At 44.9% G+C, this 19,839-nt stretch overlaps 1 protein-coding gene across 1 annotated transcript; it reads left to right on the forward strand.

Annotated features, from left to right (window-relative positions):
• The first annotated feature begins 3,479 nt into the window (after nt 1–3,479).
• LOC149976543 (uncharacterized) lies at nt 3,480–17,150 on the forward strand. The gene is made up of 2 exons (XM_090201635.1): nt 3,480–3,967; nt 13,791–17,150. The coding sequence occupies exon 2, from the start codon at nt 15,348–15,350 to the stop codon at nt 16,995–16,997; it is 1,650 nt and encodes a 549-aa protein (XP_090057761.1). The 5' UTR covers nt 3,480–3,967; nt 13,791–15,347; the 3' UTR covers nt 16,998–17,150.
• Nucleotides 17,151–19,839: the final 2,689 nt, after the last annotated feature.

Consider the following 19,839-nt stretch of genomic DNA (forward strand, 5'->3'; position numbering starts at 1 on the left):
AGAGTAGGGCACTCACAACGTTTATAACACCGTTTGGCCGTTACTGTTTTAATGTTTTGCCATTTGGAATCGCTTCCGGTCCTGAGCATTTCCAAAGACCCATGTCCCAGCTGTTGGATGGGCTGAGTGGCATCATAGTCCACGCGGACGATGTGCTCGTGTGCGGAAGGGACAGAGCAGAACATGATGTAAGGCTCACAGCAGTTCTGACCCGACTCCAGGAGACTGGCCTGACACTCAATGAAAAATGCACTTTTGCACAATCAGAGGTCTTGTTCTTGGGACACAAAATCAGTGCCGGACCCAGAGAAGATCAGCACCATCACAGATATGCCCAGACCCCAGAATGTGGCTGAAGTCAGGACCTTCTTAGGCATGGCCACATATGTGGGTAAGTTCCTCCCACAGTTCTCAGATACAACCAAACCTCTGAGAGACTTACTAGCCAAAGAGAATGACTGGTCATGGGGTCACATGCAACAGGTAGCGTTTGACAAAATCAAAGGAGATCTGGCCTCACAGAGTGCTGGCCCAGTACCGTCCCCACGCTAAGACAAAAGTATCAGCAGATGCATCATCCTTTGGGCTAGGGGCGGTCCTCACACAGATGCAGGACAACATGGAGTGGCGTCCAATAGCATACATCTCCCGAAGCTTATCCGACACAGAGCAAAGATATGCTCAAGTGGAGAAGGAGGCGTTGGCTATCACATGGGCATGTGAAAGGCTCAGCAAATACCTTATTGGCCTGCAGTTTACAGCAGAGACTGACCACAAACCACTGTTGGCTCTGTTAGGGACAAAAGCACTGGATGACTTGCCTCCCAGAGTTCTGCGCTTCCGCCTCAGATTACTGAGGTTCACCTACAAGATGGTGTATGTGCCAGGGAAGGCACTGATCACAGCAGATGCACTCTCAATTAAACGTCCATTATCAGAGGAGGAGCAATGTCTAGAGGGTGAGGTACAGGTGTCCATTAATGCAATAAGGGACAGTCTACCTGCATCTCAGACCAAACTGCAGCAGATTGCAGAGGAGCAACAACGAGACCCCATCTGCCAACAGATAGTGCAGCAGTGCAAAAAGGGCAAGAGGAACTGCCTCAGCTGCTGAAGCCCTATTGGGTGCACCAAAGTGACTTCCACTGTAATGGAGACCTTCTCATGAAAGGACAACGGATAGTTATCCCAGAGACTCCACAACCAGAATAACTAGACAGAGTGCATGATGGACACATGGGGATAACCAAATGCAGACTGAGGGCTCAACAGTCAGTGTGGTGGCTTGGTCTGAGTACTCAGATTGCCAAGCTAGTGGCCCAGTGTGAGGTCTGTACAAAATGTCAACCTTGTCATCCGGAGCCAATGATGGCAACGGAGCTGCCAAAACGGCCATGGCAAAAGGTAGGGGCGGATATGTTCTATTGGAAAAATGACCCTTATCTGCTAGTTGTAGATTACTACTCAAGATACATTGAAATTGCAAAGACACCCATAACCACAGCAGCTAGTGTTATCAATGGATTAAAGTAAAAAAAATTCCAGGCAAGGGGTCGCTGAGGTCCTGGTCACAGATAACGCTCCACAGTTCTCTGCAAGCTCCTTTTCTGCTTTTGCCGCAGAATATGACTTCATACATGTGACCAGTAGCCCCTACCATGCACAGAGTAATGGTGAGGCAGAGAGAGCAGTCAAGGGATTGCTGAAAAAGAACAAGGATCCATACAGGGCTCTGTTAGCTTACAGAGTTACACCACTGCATCATGGGCCGTCGCCTGCCGAGCTCCTGATGGGCAGGAGGCTGCGTTCCCCATTGCCTGTCTCGCCGGCTCAGCTTAAACTCCGATGGCCTAACAGAAAGGCCTTCGCTGAGAGGGACAAACGTCTGAAACAAACGCAAACTGGAGACTTTAATCGGAGACACCTTGCTAAGGAGAGGCCAGAGCTGACCAAAGGTCAACGTGTGTGGATTACAAACTCAAAGACACCAGCAATAGTGCTGAGGAAAGCAGATGCCCCAAGCTCCTATGTGGTGGACACAGGCTCAGAAGAGGTACGAAGGAACAAAACACACCTCAGAGTTCTTCCAGATCTACCTGCCACACAGACCGAGGCCACAGAAAATGCACAAAAAGAGGGTGAAGGAGAGAGAATGCTCACAGAGCCACAAGCGCGCCCAAAAAGGGATGTGAAGCCACCAGAGCAGCTGGAAGACTATGTTACATGAAGAGAAAACATACTGCTGAGGAACATACCCAGCAAAAAGAGACTGTACCTAAGTTAATGTTTATACTGTGTGATTGAATGCTTTCATACGGTTTCAGGATGGGAATTAGCATGTTAGAGAATAATACTGGTTTCCAAATTGCATTTCAGTTATGCTTCAGTGGTTATGCATGTTGAGTTCTTGTTCATGGGAGAGGGGAAGATGTAGTAGGATGTCCCTTGGGGGTATCCGTACCTATGTAGGACATGCGAGGGTTAGGTTAATAAACAGGCTGGAGCTAGAACCTCGTTGTCGCGCATCTTTATTTTAGATCATACTACACAAACATTACGGACTGAGCTAATGGTTTTTGCAATGGGTGTCATGGCGGATGATTGACAATGGAGATTGACAAAACGGCATCACCATCACTCATCTTCATCAAACCCTTCATCTTCCTACTCTCCTCCAATAGGTTTGTGTGTTTAGAGCCTGTCTGTTTTTCTCTCTTATGGCTCTGAATGTTTAGGGCATGTCTGTCTCTCTCTCACTCTCTCTCTCAGAGCTCTGAATGTTTAGGACATGTCTGTCTCTCTCTCACTCTCTCTCTCAGAGCTCTGACTGTTTAGGACATGTCTGTCTCTCTCTCACTCTCTCTCTCTCAGAGCTCTGAATGTTTAGGACATGTCTGTCTCTCTCCCAGAGCTCTGAATGTTTAGAGCCGGTCTCTCTCTCACTCTCTCTCTCAGAGCTCTGAATGTGTAGAACATGTCTGTCTCTCTCTCACTCTCTCTCTCAGAGCTCTGAATGTGTAGAGCAGGTCTCTCTCTCACTCTCTCTCTCAGAGCTCTGAATGTGTAGAACATGTCTGTCTCTCTCCCAGAGCTCTGAATGTGTAGAACATGTCTGTCTCTCTCTCAGAGCTCTGAATGTGTAGAGCAGGTCTCTCTCTCACTCTCTCTCTCAGAGCTCTGAATATTTAGAGCCTGTCTGTCTGTCTCTCAGAGCTCTGAGTGTGTACAACCTGTCTCTTTGTCTCTCAGATCTCTGAGTGTTTAAAGCTTACCATGAATTAATGATGACATGCTAATACACAACAACTCAGCACAGGAGATGGCTCTGCAGGAGAGAAAGAGGCAGACAGACAGACAGAAACCAGGGTATTAAAATGCAATAAAAGTCAATCAGGTCAAGCCCTTACTGCCTGTGTTATTTTAACGAGACAGAGTGAGGGAGAGGAATGAAAGGGGAGGGGGGCAAACATAGAGGAGGCGATAGGGAAGGGGGAGTGTGAGTAGAGGGAACAAGAGACAGTGAGGGAGAGGAGACAGGGAAAGAGAGGGTCGAGGAGAAAGATAAATAAGGGCAGGGAGTTGAAGAGAGAAGTTGGGTCTGGGAGGAGATTACATTGCCGCAGTGATAGGGAGGTGTTTGGAGGGAGGGGAGAGAAGGAAGGGAGGCGGCTCCCAAAATCATGCCCTGAGTGACTGAGGAGCTCTAGGGTGGTGGGAAGGAGAGAGAGGAAAAAGAGAGGAGGGTATGGAGGAGAAGAGATGTTGAGAGAGGGGAGGAATGGCGCTGACTGAGAATATACAGTAGGAGGAGAGAGAGAGAGATAAAAAGAGAGGAGAGCGACTCACTCAGTGCACAGTAACCTAACATCTTTCATACGTCCTCATCCCCTCGTGGGTCGGAGCCAGATCCCACACTGCGACTGGATAGCCCACGGATACGTCTGAGCCTCTCTATACTACTGAAAGGGTGAGACATGCCAAGAGGGCTGGAATCAAAGATCCCAAGTCGGCGTCGCTGTCGCCTCTCTTCTAACTTTTCCAAATGAGCTGCATCACTACTGTCTCTTGTCTTTCTGGAGTTCCAAATGAGCTGCATCACTACTGTCTCTTGTCTTTCTGGAGTTCCAAATGAGCTGCATCACTACTGTCTCTTGTCTTTCTGGAGTTCCAAATGAGCTGCATCACTACTGTCTTTTGTCTTTCTGGAGTTCCAAATGAGCTGCATCACTACTGTCTCTTGTCTTTCTGGAGTTCCAAATGAGCTGCATCACTACTGTCTCTTGTCTTTCTGGAGTTCCAAATGAGCTGCATCACTACTGTCTCTTGTCTTTCTGGAGTTCCAAATGAGCTGCATCACTACTATCTCTTGTCTTTCTGGAGTTCCAAATGAGCTGCATCACTACTATCTCTTGTTTTTCTGGAGTTCCAAATGAGCTGCATCACTACTGTCTTTCTGGAGTTCCAAATGAGCTGCATCACTACTGTCTTTCTGGAGTTCCAAATGAGCTGCATCACTACTGTCTTTCTGGAGTTCCAAATGAGCTGCATCACTACTGTCTCTTGTCTTTCTGGAGTTCCAAATGAGCTGCATCACTACTGTCTTTCTGGAGTTCCAAATGAGCTGCATCACTACTATCTCTTGTTTTTCTGGAGTTCCAAATGAGCTGCATCACTACTGTCTTTCTGGAGTTCCAAATGAGCTGCATCACTACTATCTCTTGTCTTTCTGGAGTTCCAAATGAGCTGCATCACTACTGTCTCTTGTCTTTCTGGAGTTCCAAATGAGCTGCATCACTACTATCTCTTGTCTTTCTGGAGTTCCAAATGAGCTGCATCACTACTATCTCTTGTCTTTCTGGAGTTCCAAATGAGCTGCATCACTACTGTCTTTCTGGAGTTCCAAATGAGCTGCATCACTACTGTCTTTCTGGAGTTCCAAATGAGCTGCATCACTACTGTCTCTTGTCTTTCTGGAGTTCCAAATGAGCTGCATCACTACTATCTCTTGTCTTTCTGGAGTTCCAAATGAGCTGCATCACTACTGTCTCTTGTCTTTCTGGAGTTCCAAATGACCTGCATCACTACTGTCTCTTGTCTTTCTGGAGTTCCAAATGAGCTGCATCACTACTATCTCTTGTCTTTCTGGAGTTCCAAATGAGCTGCATCACTACTGTCTTTCTGGAGTTCCAAATGAGCTGCATCACTACTGTCTCTTGTCTTTCTGGAGTTCCAAATGAGCTGCATCACTACTATCTCTTGTCTTTCTGGAGTTCCAAATGAGCTGCATCACTACTGTCTCTTGTCTTTCTGGAGTTCCAAATGAGCTGCATCACTACTGTCTCTTGTCTTTCTGGAGTTCCAAATGACCTGCATCACTACTATCTCTTGTCTTTCTGGAGTTCCAAATGAGCTGCATCACTACTATTTCTTGTCTTTCTGGAGTTCCAAATGAGCTGCATCACTACTATCTCTTGTCTTTCTGGAGTTCCAAATGAGCTGCATCACTACTGTCTCTTGTCTTTCTGGAGTTCCAAATGAGCTGCATCACTACTATCTCTTGTCTTTCTGGAGTTCCAAATGAGCTGCATCACTACTATCTCTTGTCTTTCTGGAGTTCCAAATGAGCTGCATCACTACTGTCTTTCTGGAGTTCCAAATGAGCTGCATCACTACTGTCTTTCTGGAGTTCCAAATGAGCTGCATCACTACTGTCTCTTGTCTTTCTGGAGTTCCAAATGAGCTGCATCACTACTATCTCTTGTCTTTCTGGAGTTCCAAATGAGCTGCATCACTACTGTCTCTTGTCTTTCTGGAGTTCCAAATGAGCTGCATCACTACTGTCTCTTGTCTTTCTGGAGTTCCAAATGAGCTGCATCACTACTATCTCTTGTCTTTCTGGAGTTCCAAATGAGCTGCATCACTACTGTCTTTCTGGAGTTCCAAATGAGCTGCATCACTACTGTCTCTTGTCTTTCTGGAGTTCCAAATGAGCTGCATCACTACTATCTCTTGTCTTTCTGAAGTTCCAAATGAGCTGCATCACTACTGTCTCTTGTCTTTCTGGAGTTCCAAATGAGCTGCATCACTACTGTCTCTTGTCTTTCTGGAGTTCCAAATGACCTGCATCGCTACTATCTCTTGTCTTTCTGGAGTTCCAAATGAGCTGCATCACTACTATTTCTTGTCTTTCTGGAGTTCCAAATGAGCTGCATCACTACTATCTCTTGTCTTTCTGGAGTTCCAAATGAGCTGCATCACTACTGTATCTTGTCTTTCTGGAGTTCCAAATGACCTGCATCACTACTATCTCTTGTCTTTCTGGAGTTCCAAATGAGCTGCATCACTACTATCTCTTGTCTTTCTGGAGTTCCAAATGAGCTGCATCACTACTATCTCTTGTCTTTCTGGAGTTCCAAATGAGCTGCATCACTACTGTCCTTCTGGAGTTCCAAATGAGCTGCATCACTACTATCTCTTGTCTTTCTGGAGTTCCAAATGAGCTGCATCACTACTGTCTTTCTGGAGTTCCAAATGAGCTGCATCACTACTGTCTCTTGTCTTTCTGGAGTTCCAAATGAGCTGCATCACTACTGTCTCTTGTCTTTCTGGAGTTCCAAATGACCTGCATCACTACTGTCTTTCTGGAGTTCCAAATGAGCTGCATCACTACTATCTCTTGTCTTTCTGGAGTTCCAAATGAGCTGCATCACTACTGTCTCTTCACGCAGTCTCCTCTGAACAGTTGATGTTGAGATGTGTCTGTTACTTGAACTCTGAAGCGTTTATTTGGGCTGCAATTTCTGAGGCTGGTAACTGTAATGAACTTAATTCTGTTCAGCAGAGGTAACTCTGGGTCTTCCTTTCCTGTGGCGGTCCTCATAAGAGCCAGTTTCATCATAGCGCTTGATGGTTTTTGCAACTGCACTTAAAGAAACTTTCAAAGTTCTTGAAATGTTCCGCATTTACTGACCTTCATGTCTTAAAGTAATGATGGACTGTTGTTTCTCTTTGTTTAATTGGCATGTTCTTGACATAATATGGACTTGGTATTTTACCAAATAGGGCTATCTTCTGTATACCCCCGTACCTTGTCACAACACAACTGATTGTCTCAAACGCATTAAGGAAAGAAATTCCACAAATACATTTTTAACAAGGCACACCTGTTAATTGAAATGCATAATCTCAAATCTTAAATATATTTTGAATTGTTTAAAACTTTTTTGGTTACAACATGATTCCATATCTGTTATTTCATAGTTTTGATGTCTTCACTATTATTCTACAATGTAGAAAATAGTAAAAATAAAGAAAGACCCTTGAATGAATTGGTGTGTCCAAACTTTTGGCTGGTACTGTAAATATACTTTTGGATGTGTGTGTAATTGAGAGGAAAGGTAGGAGGTAGCCTCTATTAGCCCCCTCCCCCCTGTCTAGTAGAGAGATATCCAGCCTCTATTAGCCCCCCCGTCTAGTAGAGAGATACCCAGCCTCTATTAGCCCCCCCGTCTAGTAGAGAGATATCCAGCCTCTATTAGCCCCCCTGTCTAGTAGAGAGATACCCAGCCTCTATTAGCCCCCCCGTCTAGTAGAGAGATATCCAGCCTCTATTAGCCCCCCCGTCTAGTAGAGAGATACCCAGCCTCTATTAGCCCCCCCGTCTAGTAGAGAGATATCCAGCCTCTATTAGCCCCCCTGTCTAGTAGAGAGATACCCAGCCTCTATTAGCCCCCCCGTCTAGTAGAGAGATATCCAGCCTCTATTAGCCCCCCCGTCTAGTAGAGAGACACTCAGCCTCTATTAGCCCCCCCGTCTAGTAGAGAGACACTCAGTCTCTATTAGCCCCCCCGTCTAGTAGAGAGATACTCAGCCTCTATTAGCCCCACCCCCGTCTAGTAGAGAGATATTCAGCCTCTATTAGCCCCCCGTCTAGTAGAGAGATACTCAGCCTCTATTTGCCCCCCCCGTCTAGTAGAGAGACACTCAGCCTCTATTAGCCCCCCCGTCTAGTAGAGAGATACTCAGCCTCCATTTGTCCCCCCGTCTAGTAGAGAGATACTCAGCCTCTATTAGCCCCCCGTCTAGTAGAGAGACACTCAGCCTCTATTTGCCCCCCCGTCTAGTAGAGAGATACTCAGCCTCTGTTAGCCCCCCCGTCTAGTAGAGAGATATCCAGGCTCTATTAGCCCCCCCGTCTAGTAGAGAGATACTCAGCCTCTATTAGCCCCCCCGTCTAGTAAAGAGATACTCAGCCTCTATTAGCCCCACCCCCGTCTAGTAGAGAGATACCCAGCCTCTATTAGCCCCCCCGTCTAGTAGAGAGATACTCAGCCTCTATTAGCCTCCCCCCGTCTAGTAGAGAGATACTCAGCCTCTATTAGCCCCCCCGTCTAGTAGAGAGATACTTAGCCTCTATTAGCCCCCCCGTCTAGTAGAGAGACACTCAGCCTCTATTAGCCCCCCCGTCTAGTAGAGAGACACTCAGTCTCTATTAGCCCCCCCGTCTAGTAGAGAGATACTCAGGCTCTATTAGCCCCACCCCCGTCTAGTAGAGAGATATTCAGCCTCTATTAGCCCCCCCCGTCTAGTAGAGAGACACTCAGCCTCTATTAGCCCCCCCGTCTAGTAGAGAGATACTCAGCCTCTATTTGTCCCCCCGTCTAGTAGAGAGATACTCAGCCTCTATTAGCCCCCCCCGTCTAGTAGAGAGACACTCAGCCTCTATTTGCCCCCCCGTCTAGTAGAGAGATACTCAGCCTCTATTAGCCCCCCCGTCTAGTAGAGAGATATCCAGGCTCTATTAGCCCCCCCGTCTAGTAGAGAGATACTCAGCCTCTATTAGCCCCCCCGTCTAGTAAAGAGATACTCAGCCTCTATTAGCCCCACCCCCGTCTAGTAGAGAGATACCCAGCCTCTATTAGCCCCCCCGTCTAGTAGAGAGATACTCACTCTCTTTTAGCCCCCCCGTCTAGTAGAGAGATATCCAGGCTCTATTAGCCCCCCCGTCTAGTAGAGAGACACTCAGCCTCTATTTGCCCCCCCCGTCTAGTAGAGAGATACTCAGCCTCTATTTTCCCCCCCGTCTAGTAGAGAGATACTCAGCCTCTATTAGCCCCTCCGTCTAGTAGAGAGATATCCAGCCTCTATTAGCCCCCCCGTCTAGTAGAGAGATATTCAGCCTCTATTAGCCCCCCCGTCTAGTAGAGAGATACTCAGCCTCTATTAGCCCCCCCCGTCTAGTAGAGAGATACTCAGCCTCTATTAGCCCCCCGTCTAGTAGAGAGATACTCAGCCTCTATTAGCCCCCCCGTCTAGTAGAGAGACACTCAGCCTCTATTAGCCCCCCCCGTCTAGTAGAGAGATACTCATTCTCTATTAGCCCCCCCGTCTAGTAGAGAGATACTCAGCCTCTATTAGCCCCCCCGTCTAGTAGAGAGATACTCAGCCTCTATTAGCCCCCCCCGTCTAGTAGAGAGATACTCAGCCTCTATTAGCCCCCCCGTCTAGTAGAGAGACACTCAGCCTCTATTAGCCCCCCCGTCTAGTAGAGAGATACTCAGCCTCTATTAGCCCCCCCCGTCTAGTAGAGAGATACTCAGCCTCTATTAGCCCCCCCGTCTAGTAGAGAGATACTCAGCCTCTATTACCCGCCCCCTGTCTAGTAGAGAGATATTCAGGCTCTATTAGCCCCACCCCCGCCTAGTAGAGGGATACCTAGTCTCTATTAGCCCCACCCCGGTCTAGTAGAGACATTCCTAGTCTCTATTAGCCCAACACCCGTCTAGTAGAGAGATACCTAGCCTCTATTAGCCCCACCCCCATCTAGTAGAGAGATACATAGTCTCTATTAGCCCCATCCCCATCTAGTAGAGAGATACCTAGCCTCTATTAGCCCCCCCTGTCTATTCCTGCTACATACAAGATGGGGCTGTTACACTTCCAATGCACCCTCCCTCTCTTTTCTTCATCCTTTCATCCCTTCTTACCTTTGTATCCTCACTCAGATAATTGATTTCAATCCATGGCAGCCCAACAGGCAATTAAGGTGTCCTTTCACCAATGAAGAAGAGATTAGCAGGGTTAACTCTCTCTGTGTTTGCTAAGCTGTGTCACTATCACCCTAATGTAAATGCCACGATCACATTTAACTTACGTCACCTTCAGCTGGGGAATTAAATGGCTGTAATTTAGGTGGGAGAGAAAGATCTGGGTTCCTCAATCTATTGGCTATAGCTGTTCTCTGCATGTCGATATTGTGTAATTTGACGTTTGCAGTATTGTCCTTGCAGAGATATCTGTTATTAGTGGACTTACTGTCCCGTTATCATCAGGTATAAGTGAATCTCATACACCATCTCTTACCTCTCTCTATTTCTCTCTCTCTAATTTGTCATTTTAAATGTCATATTATGTCTATATAGTGTTGTAACGATATGCAAATTGTTAAAGTACAAAAGGAAACATAAATAAACATAAATATGGGTTGTTTTCAAATTCTTTGTGGATCTGTGTAATCTGAGGGAAGTCTGTGTCTCTAATATGGTAATATATTTGGCAGGAGGTTAGGAAGAGCAGCTCAGTTTCCACCTCATTTTGTAGGCAGTGAGCACATAGCCTGATTTTTCTTGAGAGCCAGGTCTGCCTACGTCGGCCTTTCTCAATAGCAAGGCTATGCTCACTGAGTCTGTACATAGTCAAAGCTTTCCTTAACCTACAGAGATATGAACCTGGAGAAGAGTCCCCCATTCAACGGCTCTATATAACCTGGTATCTATAACCGGTAACTCTGCTCTGCATGCATTATTTGGTGTTTTGTGTTGTACAAAGAGGATATTTTTGCAGAATTATGCATGCAGAGTCTCAATTTGGTGTTTGTCCCATTTTATGAATCCTTGCTTGGTGAGCGGACCCCAGACATCACAACCATAAAGGGCAATGGGTTCTATAACTGATTCAAGTATTTTTAGCCAGATCCTAATTGGTATATAAAATGTTCTGTTCCTTTTGATGGCATAGAAAGCCCTTGCCTTTTCTCTCAGATCGTTCACAGCTTTGTGGAAGTTACCTGAGGCACTAATGTTTAGGCCGAGGTGTGTCTACTTTTTTGTGTGCAACAGTGTCTAGATGGAATTTGTATTTGTGGTCCTGGAAACTGGAACTTTTTTGGAACACCATTATTTTTGTCTTACTTGGATTTACTGTCAGGGCTCATGTCTGACTGAATCTGTGCAGAAGATTAGGTGCTGCTGTAGGCCCTCCTTGGTTGGTGACAGAAGCACAAGATCATCAGCAAACAGTAGACATTTGACTTCAGATTCTAGTAGGGTTGAGGCCGGGTGGTGCAGACTGTTCTAGTGCCCATGCCAATTCATTGATATACAGTGCATTTGGAAAGTTTACAGACCCCTTGACCTTTTCCACATTTTGCTACATACAGTCTTCTTGCGGATCAGTGGTACGCTAGCATCCCACCTCGCCAACATCCGGTGAAATTGCAGAGCGCGAAATTCATAATACAACATTTGTAATATTAAATATTCATGAAAATACAAGTGTCTTACATCGTTTAAAAGCTTAACTTCTTGTTAATCACGCCGCTTTGTCAGATTTCAAAAAGGCTTTACGATGAAAGCATACCATGCGATTATCTGAGGACAGCGCTCCGCATACAAAAGTATTACAAACATTTTCCAAACAAGCAGCAGCATCACGAAAGTCAGGAATAGCGATAAAATAAATCACTTAGCTTTGAAGATCTTCCTCTGTTTGCAATCCCAAGCGTCCCAGCTATTTAACAAATGGTAGTTTTTTTTCCGATAAAGTCCTTCTTTTTATCCCAAAAAAGTATGTTTATTTTGCACGCTTGATTCAGTAATCCACCGTTTTCCCTCATTAAAAATGCATATAAATGAATCCTAAAAGTTACCAATAAACTTCGTCCAAACAAGTGAAACAGAGTTTCTAATCAATCCTCAGGTACCCTGATATGTAAATAAATGATACTTTTCTCTGTCTTAAATTGTATGTTCACTACCGGAGATAAATAGCTAAGTGCAAGCCCTCATCCACACGAGGGTTTTCGCCTGCCATATCAGTTCTGTCATACTCACAGACATCATTTTAACAGTTTTGGAGACTTTAGAGTTTTCTATCCTATACAACCAATTATATGCATATCCTAGCTTCTGGACCTGAGTAACAGGCAGTTTACATTGGGCACCTTAGTCATCCAAACTTCAGAATACTGCCCCCTATCCCGAAGAAGTTTATAACAGCCTTATTCTAAAAACATTTTAAATGTTTTATTCCCTCAACAATTTATACACAATACCCTATAATGGGAAAGCGAAAACAGGTTTTTAGAAATGTTGGCAAATGTATAAAAAATAAAAAACAGAAATACCTTCTTCACATAAGTATTCGGACCCTTTGCAATGAGGCTCGAAATTGACCTCCGGTGTATTCTGTTTCCATTGATCATCCTTGAGATATTTCTACAACTTGATTGTAGTCCACCTGTAGTAAATTAAATTGATTGGACATGCTTAGGAAAGGCACACACCTGTCTATATAAGGTCCCACATTTGATGGTGCATGTCAGAGCAAAACCAAGCCATGAAGTCGAAGGAATTGTCTGTAGAGCTACGAGACAGGATTGTGTCGAGGCACAGATCTGGGGAAGCGTTCCAAAAAAATGTCTGCAGCATTGAAGCTCCCCAAGAACACAGTGGCCTCCATCATTCTTAAATGGAAGTAGTTTGGAACCACCAAGACTCTTCCTAGAGCTGGCCGCCCGGCCAAACTGAGCAATCGGGGGAGAAGGACCTTGGTCAGGGAGGTGTCCAAGAACCCAATGCTCACTCTGACAGAGCTCCAGAGTTCTTCCAGAAGGACAACCCCCTCTGCAGCACTCCAACGATCAGGTATTTATGGTAGAGTGGCCAGACGGAAGCCATTCCTCAGTAAAAGGCACATGACAGCCCTCTTGGTGTTTGCCAAAAGGTATCTAAAGACTCTCAAGACCATGAGAAACAAGATTATCTGGTCTGATGAAACCAAGATCAAACTCTTTGGCCTGAATGCCAAATGTCACATTTGGAGGAATCCTGGCACCATCCCTACGGTGAAGCATGGTGGTGGCAGCATCATGCTGTGGGGATGTTTTTCAGTTGCAGGGATTGGGAGACTAGTCAGACTCAAGGGAAAGATGAACAGAGCAAAGTACGGAGAGAACCTTGATGAAAACCTGCTCCAGAGCATTCCGGATTCACCTTCCAACAGGACAACGACACTAAGCACAAAGCCAAGACAATGAAATGGTTTTTGTGTCTGAATGTCCTTGAGTGGCCCAGCCAGAGCCCGGATTTGAACCCGATGGAGAGACCTGGATATCCAACCTGACAGAGCTTGAGAGGATCAGCATAGAAAAATAGGAGAAACTCCCCAGATACAGGAGTGCCAAGCTTGCAGTGACCCAAGAAGACACAAGGTTGTAATCGCTGCCAAAGATGTTTAAACAAAGTAACTGAGGAAAGTTTTTATAACCTGTTTTTGTATAGATTGATAAGTCTGAAAAAAACTATTTAATACATTTTTGAATAAGGCTGTAAGGTAACAAAATGTTAAAAAAATTCAAGGGGTCTGAATACTTTCCGATTGCTCTGTATCTGTAGAGTGGGGCTTAAGCTCTCTCTCTCTCTCTCTCTCTCTCTCTCTCTCTCTCTCACTCCCCCCTCTCAATCCCTCTCACGGCACTGCATTATCTCTCTCTAACTGCTAATCTCCTACAGCGCTGTTTGAACAGTGAGACATTCTCCTCCTGGTGCCCGTCTCCTCGTGGGGCCCGTCTCCTCCTGGTGCTCGTCTCCTCCTGGGGCCCGTCTCCTCCTGGGGCCGTCTCCTCCTCATGCCCGTCTCCTCCTGGTGCCCATCTCCTTCTGTGGCCCGTCTCCTCCTCATGCCTGTCTCTTCCTGGGGATTCTACCCATACTACATCCTCTCTGTCTGTTAGTGGTGTTATTCAAGAACAGTCTGCACCACCTGGCCTCACAATACTAGAATCTGAAGTCAAATGTCTACTGTTGGCTGATGATCTGGTGCTTCTGTCACCAACCAAGGCGTGCCTATAGCAGCACCTAATCTTCTGCACAGATTCAGTCAGACATGGGCCCTGACAGTAATGTTAACTCTGATGTGATTCGATTTCCACCTCTTCTAGACAAATACAGAACGTCTACAGATTCTATGACAGCCTACTCAACTGCCCTAGCAGTGCGTCAACATGACGGTAATGATAGTGTAGGAGTGATGTCATACAGACCTGATGTGGTCCTACGGGTGTATAGACAGCTAAGAACGTGTAGGCCTTATGCAGTGTGATGCAGATATTCTTATCCGGGTGATGCCAGTGGAGACAGTATGAATATGGGAAGTTGAATGTGCCTAACTTTCGCACAAGACTATGGGACATAGTAAATCATGGGAACATAGACAGTGATGTAAGTTCTGTATCACTGTCTCAGTAGTTACTTAAAGTTGGCAATGATAGCTACAGTTTGAATGTTTATGTCACGTGTGCTCCCTCTCCGGCCTCTAGGTCATCGTTATGGCGCACACCTGTCACCATCGTTACGCGCACCTGCGAGTCATCAGACTCACCTGGACTCCATCACCTCCTTGATTACCTGCCCTATTTATGTCCCTCCCTTTGGTTCCTTCCCCAGGTGTCCTTTTTTCTGTTTCTTGTCTGTGCGTTGTTCGTGTTTCTTGTTTTGTTCATTTGTTTGTTAATTATGCACTCCCTGAACTTGCTTCCTGACTCCCAGCGCACGTTGTTACAGTCTTACTAGAATATTACTGTATGTTGTGGGCTAATGTTTGGCGCTGGTGCTGCATAAATTGATAATATGCACATTAAAGTTATGTATACTAGCCGCTTGCTGAAATAAATGGTAATGAATGTAATGTGTGGGCTGCAGTGTTACCACATATTGATGTATTAAGCACAAAAAGAGTGGGTTTCAGAATAATGAATATGTAATAATAATACGTTTATTTGAGGACTCGAGTAGAAATAACTAAGAGTTTTTTTTACTATTAAATAGGATGCTGGTAGTTATCTCTCTCTCTCTCTCTCTCTCGCTCATCCTTCTTTCTCCCTCTTCCTTTCTTCTCATTCTCCCTGTTCTCTATTTCTCACACGCATGCAGTGAACAAACACATACCAAAATTTTGATATAATAATGAGATACTTATGTCTCCGTTCAAACAATGGGATTAGTTGTCCACAGAATGGACTCTCACATTGACCTCCATACAAAAACCTCCATACAAAAAAGTATCTTTACATGTCCTCTCTCCTCTGTTTCCCTGTCCTCTCTCTTCTCTGTCCCTCCTCTCTTTACCTCTCCTCTCTCTCTCCTCTCTTTACCTCTCCTCTCTCTCTCCTCTCTTTACCTCTCCTCTCTCTCTCCTCTCTTTACCTGTCCTCTCCCTCTCTCCTCTTTACCTGTCCTCTCCTCTCTCTCTCCTCTCTTTACCTCTCCTCTCTCTCTCCTCTCTTTACCTCTCCTCTCTCTCTCCTCTCTTTACCTGTCCTCTCCCTCTCTCCTCTTTACCTGTCCTCTCTTCTCTCTCTCTCCTCTCTTTACCTGTCCTCTCTCTCCTCTGTCCCTCCTCTCTTTACCTCTCCTCTCTCTCTCCTCTCTTTACCTCTCCTCTCTCTCTCCTCTCTTTACCTCTCCTCTCTCTCTCCTCTCTTTACCTGTCCTCTCCCTCTCTCCTCTTTACCTGTCCTCTCCTCTCTCTCTCCTCTCTTTACCTCTCCTCTCTCTCTCCTCTCTTTACCTCTCCTCTCTCTCTCCTCTCTTTACCTGTCCTCTCCCTCTCTCCTCTCTTTACCTGTCCTCTCTCTTCTCTGTCCCTCCTCTCTTTACCTCTCCTCTCTCTCTCCTCTCTTTACCTCTCCTCTCTCTCTCTCCTCTCTTTACCTCTCCTCTCTCTCTCCTCTCTTTACCTGTCCTCTCCCTCTCTCCTCTTTACTTGTCCTCTCTTCTCTCTCTCTCCTCTCTTTACCTGTCCTCTCCCTTTCTCCTCTCTTTACCTGTCCTCTCTTCTCTCTCTCTCCTCTGTTTACCTGTCCTCTCTCCTCTGTTTCCCTGTCCTCTCTCTCCTTTGTCCCTCCTCTCTTTACCTCTCCTCTCCTCTCTCTCTCCTCTCTTTACCTCTCCTCTCTTTCTCCTCTCTTTACCTGTCCTTTCCCTCTCTCCTCTTTACCTGTCCTCTCTTCTCTCTCGCTCCTCTCTTTACCTGTCCTCTCTTCTCTCTCTCTCCTCTCTTTACCTGTCCTTTCCCTCTCTCCTCTTTACCTGTCCTCTCTCTCTTCTCTCTCTCTCTTCTCTCCTCTCTTTACATGTCCTCTCACTCTCCTCTCTCTCTTCTCTTTACCTCTCCTCTCTCTCTCCTCTTTACCTGTCCTCTCCCTCTCTCCTCTTTACCTGTCCTCTCTCTCTTCTCTCTCTCTTCTCTCCTCTCTACCTGTCCTCTTACTCTCCTCTCTCTCTCCTCTTTACCTCTCATCTCTCTCTCCTCTCTTTACCTGTCCTCTCTCTCTTCTCTCTCTCCTCTCTCTCTCCTCTTCACCTGTCCTCTCTCTCTTCTCTCTCTCCTCTCTTTACCTGTCCTCTCTCTCTCCTCTTTACCTCTCCTCTCTCTCCTCTCTTTACCTGTCCTCTCTCTCTTCTCTCTCTCCTCTCTTTACCTGTCCTCTCTCTCTCCTCTCTTTACCTTTCCCTTCTCTCCTCCTGTCCTCTCTCTCTTCTCTCTCTCCTCTCTTTACCTGTCCTCTCTCTCTTCTCTCTCTCTCCTCTCTTTACCTGTCCTCTCTCTCACCTCTTTACCTCTCCTCTCTCTCCTCTCTTTACCTGTCCTCTCTCACTTCTCTCTCTCCTCTCCTTTCCCTTCTCTCCTCCTGTCCTTTCTCTCTTTCTCTCTTTTAAAACCACTAGTTCTCCTGCTAATGTTCTGACTGGGAGAATAGAAGATGTAAAGCTAATTGAGCACCTTTTATAACCACCACCTCTACGAGGGACCTGGTGGTAAACACATAACAGCTCTGTGGAATAGATGAATAAAAATCTATCAATATCGTCCCTGCTGGAGTCCCCAAAGCACTCCCCATGCATTATTGAAAAGGTTCAAGCGTTCTTAGTTGGCTTGCTAATATTTTCAGGTTCATGAGCAAATACTTTCGGAAACGATCACACGGAGAGCTGCTTTCTAATGGAATATTTTAATGAGACGCAGGTATTTAGAATGCCCCGTTCAGCCCTGAAAGCCATGCAATCAGTCAGTTAGATTGAAGTCAATAGTAAAATGAAAGACATTTAAAATTTGCATGAAAACCATTGGAATCAGCCCCCCAAAAACTTTATAATAACATGTTTTCCCCATGAATATTAAGAGTTTTTGTAGTTATCGCTGCATAGTTGAATATAAAAAATGCAACACTGCTTGTTCTTTTTCATACATTACATGAACAATGTATATTAAGCCAGTTTATCCAGGAGTGTATTGGACGCCCTCGACTCCAAGAGGGACAAAGATAATATCATATTCTACACTGAACAAAATTATGAACACAACATGTAAAGTGTTGGTCCCATGTTTCATGAGCTGAAATAAAAGATCCCAGAATTGTTTCGTAACCACAAAAAGCTTATTTCTATCAAATGTTTTCCTCAAATTTGTTTTACATCCCTGTTAGTGAGCATTTCTCCTTTGCCAAGACCATCCATCCACCTGACAAGTGTGACATATCAACAAGCTGATTACACAGCATGATCATTACACAGGTGCACCTAGTGCTGGGGACAATAAAAAAGCCACTCTAAAATGTGCAGTTTGGTCACACAACAAAATTTTGAGGGAGTGTGCAATTGGCATGCTGATTGCAGGAATGTCCACCAGAGCTGTTGCCAGAGAATTGAATGTTAATTTCTCTAGCATTAGCCGCCTCCAACGTTGTTTTAGAGAATATCACAGTACGTCCAACCGGCCTCACAATTGCAGACCACGTGTATGGCGTCGTGTGGGCGAGCAGTTTGCTGATGTCAACATTGTGAACTGAGTGCCCCATGGTGGCGGTGGGGTTATGGTATGGGCAGGCATAAGCTATGTACAACAAACACAATTGCATTTTATCGATGGCAATTGGAATGCACAGAGATACTTTAACGAGATCCTGAGGCCCATTGTCGTGCCATTCATCCGCCGCCATCACTTCATGTTTCAGCATGATAATGCACAGCCCCATGGCACAAGGATATGTACACAATTCCTAGAAGCTGAAAATGTCAAAGTTCTTCTATGGTCTGTATACTCACCAGACATGTCACCCATTGAGCATGTTTGGGATGCTCTGGATCGATGTGTATGACAGCAGGTTCCAGTTCCCGCCAATATCCTGCAACTTTGCACAGCCATTGAAGAGGAGTGGGACAACATTCCACAGGCCTCAATCAACAGCCTGACCAACTCTATGCATAGGAGATGTGTCGCACTGCATGAGGTAAATGGTGGTCACACCAGATACGGATTGGTTTTCAGACCCATGCAACCTAACTTTTTTTTAAAGGTACAGTATCTGTGACCAACAGATGCATATCTGTATTCCCAGTCATGTGAAATCCATAGATTAGTGAATGTATTTAAATTGACTGATTTCCTTATATGAACTGTAACTCAGTAAAATCTTTGAAATGGTTGCATGTTGCATTTATATATTTGTTCAGTATATTTATTTATGTACACACTAAAATCAAATGGTTCTATATATTCTATATATATATATTCTATATTCTACATAACCATGTGGGAACCCTTTTTGGTCCTATATGGAACATCTTTATTAAATGTCCTGTAAAGAACCATGCTCATAAGGTTTTAAATGGAACGTGTACAGTGCCATAAAGAACCCTTTCCTTATGTTCTTTAAAGAACATTTTAAAAAGGGTTCTATATACAGTAGCACCAAAAACGGTTTATAACCCTTTTATATGGTTCTTTATGGAACCTTTACAGAGAATTCATGGTTCTATAAAGAACCTTCCCCAATCCCTATTTTGAAATACAAAGAACCATTAAAGGGCTCAAAGCGTTTTTTTGAATCAGATAGAACCGTCACCCTTCCCAAAGAACCTTTGAGGAACCTTAATTATTTTGTGTGTATTATTGGGGATGTTATGTCTGTCTGTTGGCTGTATATTTTGTTATTTGTGAAGAATGTCAATATCCATATTGTAATGTGGCGATACCTTTCCTAGTTGCTACTAAAGACTTAACTGTGTCATGTGTACTTTGTGTGCAGAACCTTACAAATGCATAATGAGTTTTATTTTTCAACTAGGCAAGTCCGTTAAGAACAAATTATTTTTTTACAATGACGGTCTACCTATGTTCGGTGGTAAAAAAAACAACTTTAAATGGTGTGTGTGTTATGTATTGTATGACGTGCTATTTGTCGTACTGTACGTTGTTATGGTTTACTGTACGTTGTTATGGTTTACTGTACGTTGTTATGGTTTACTGTACGTTGTTATGGTTTACAACAGTGTGCTGCTTTATGGATGAATGGGTTGTCAGAATGATTGGCAGATGTCAGTAACGAGAGAGTGATGTACAATGTGAAACTGTACAGGTGTGCATTCTTTGACAGCTAAGCTAGGTATAACATTGGCGACGAAGATGGCTGAATTCAGCTTACCACCAACAGCATCATTCCTCTCCGTGCATGGCGAACCATGGAATAACTGTCTGAAAAGTTTTAAAACTTATCTCGAA

The sequence above is a fragment of the Oncorhynchus mykiss genome, chromosome 16, assembly GCF_057628025.1.
Source record: "Oncorhynchus mykiss isolate SJ-2025 chromosome 16, ASM5762802v1, whole genome shotgun sequence".
Lineage (NCBI taxonomy): Eukaryota > Metazoa > Chordata > Actinopteri > Salmoniformes > Salmonidae > Oncorhynchus > Oncorhynchus mykiss.

Coding starts and splice junctions, on each gene's coding strand:
- LOC149976543 (XM_090201635.1), top strand. CDS start 15,348: ATGTCCTCTCTCCTCTGTTTCCCTGTCCTCTCTCTTCTCTGTCCCTCC.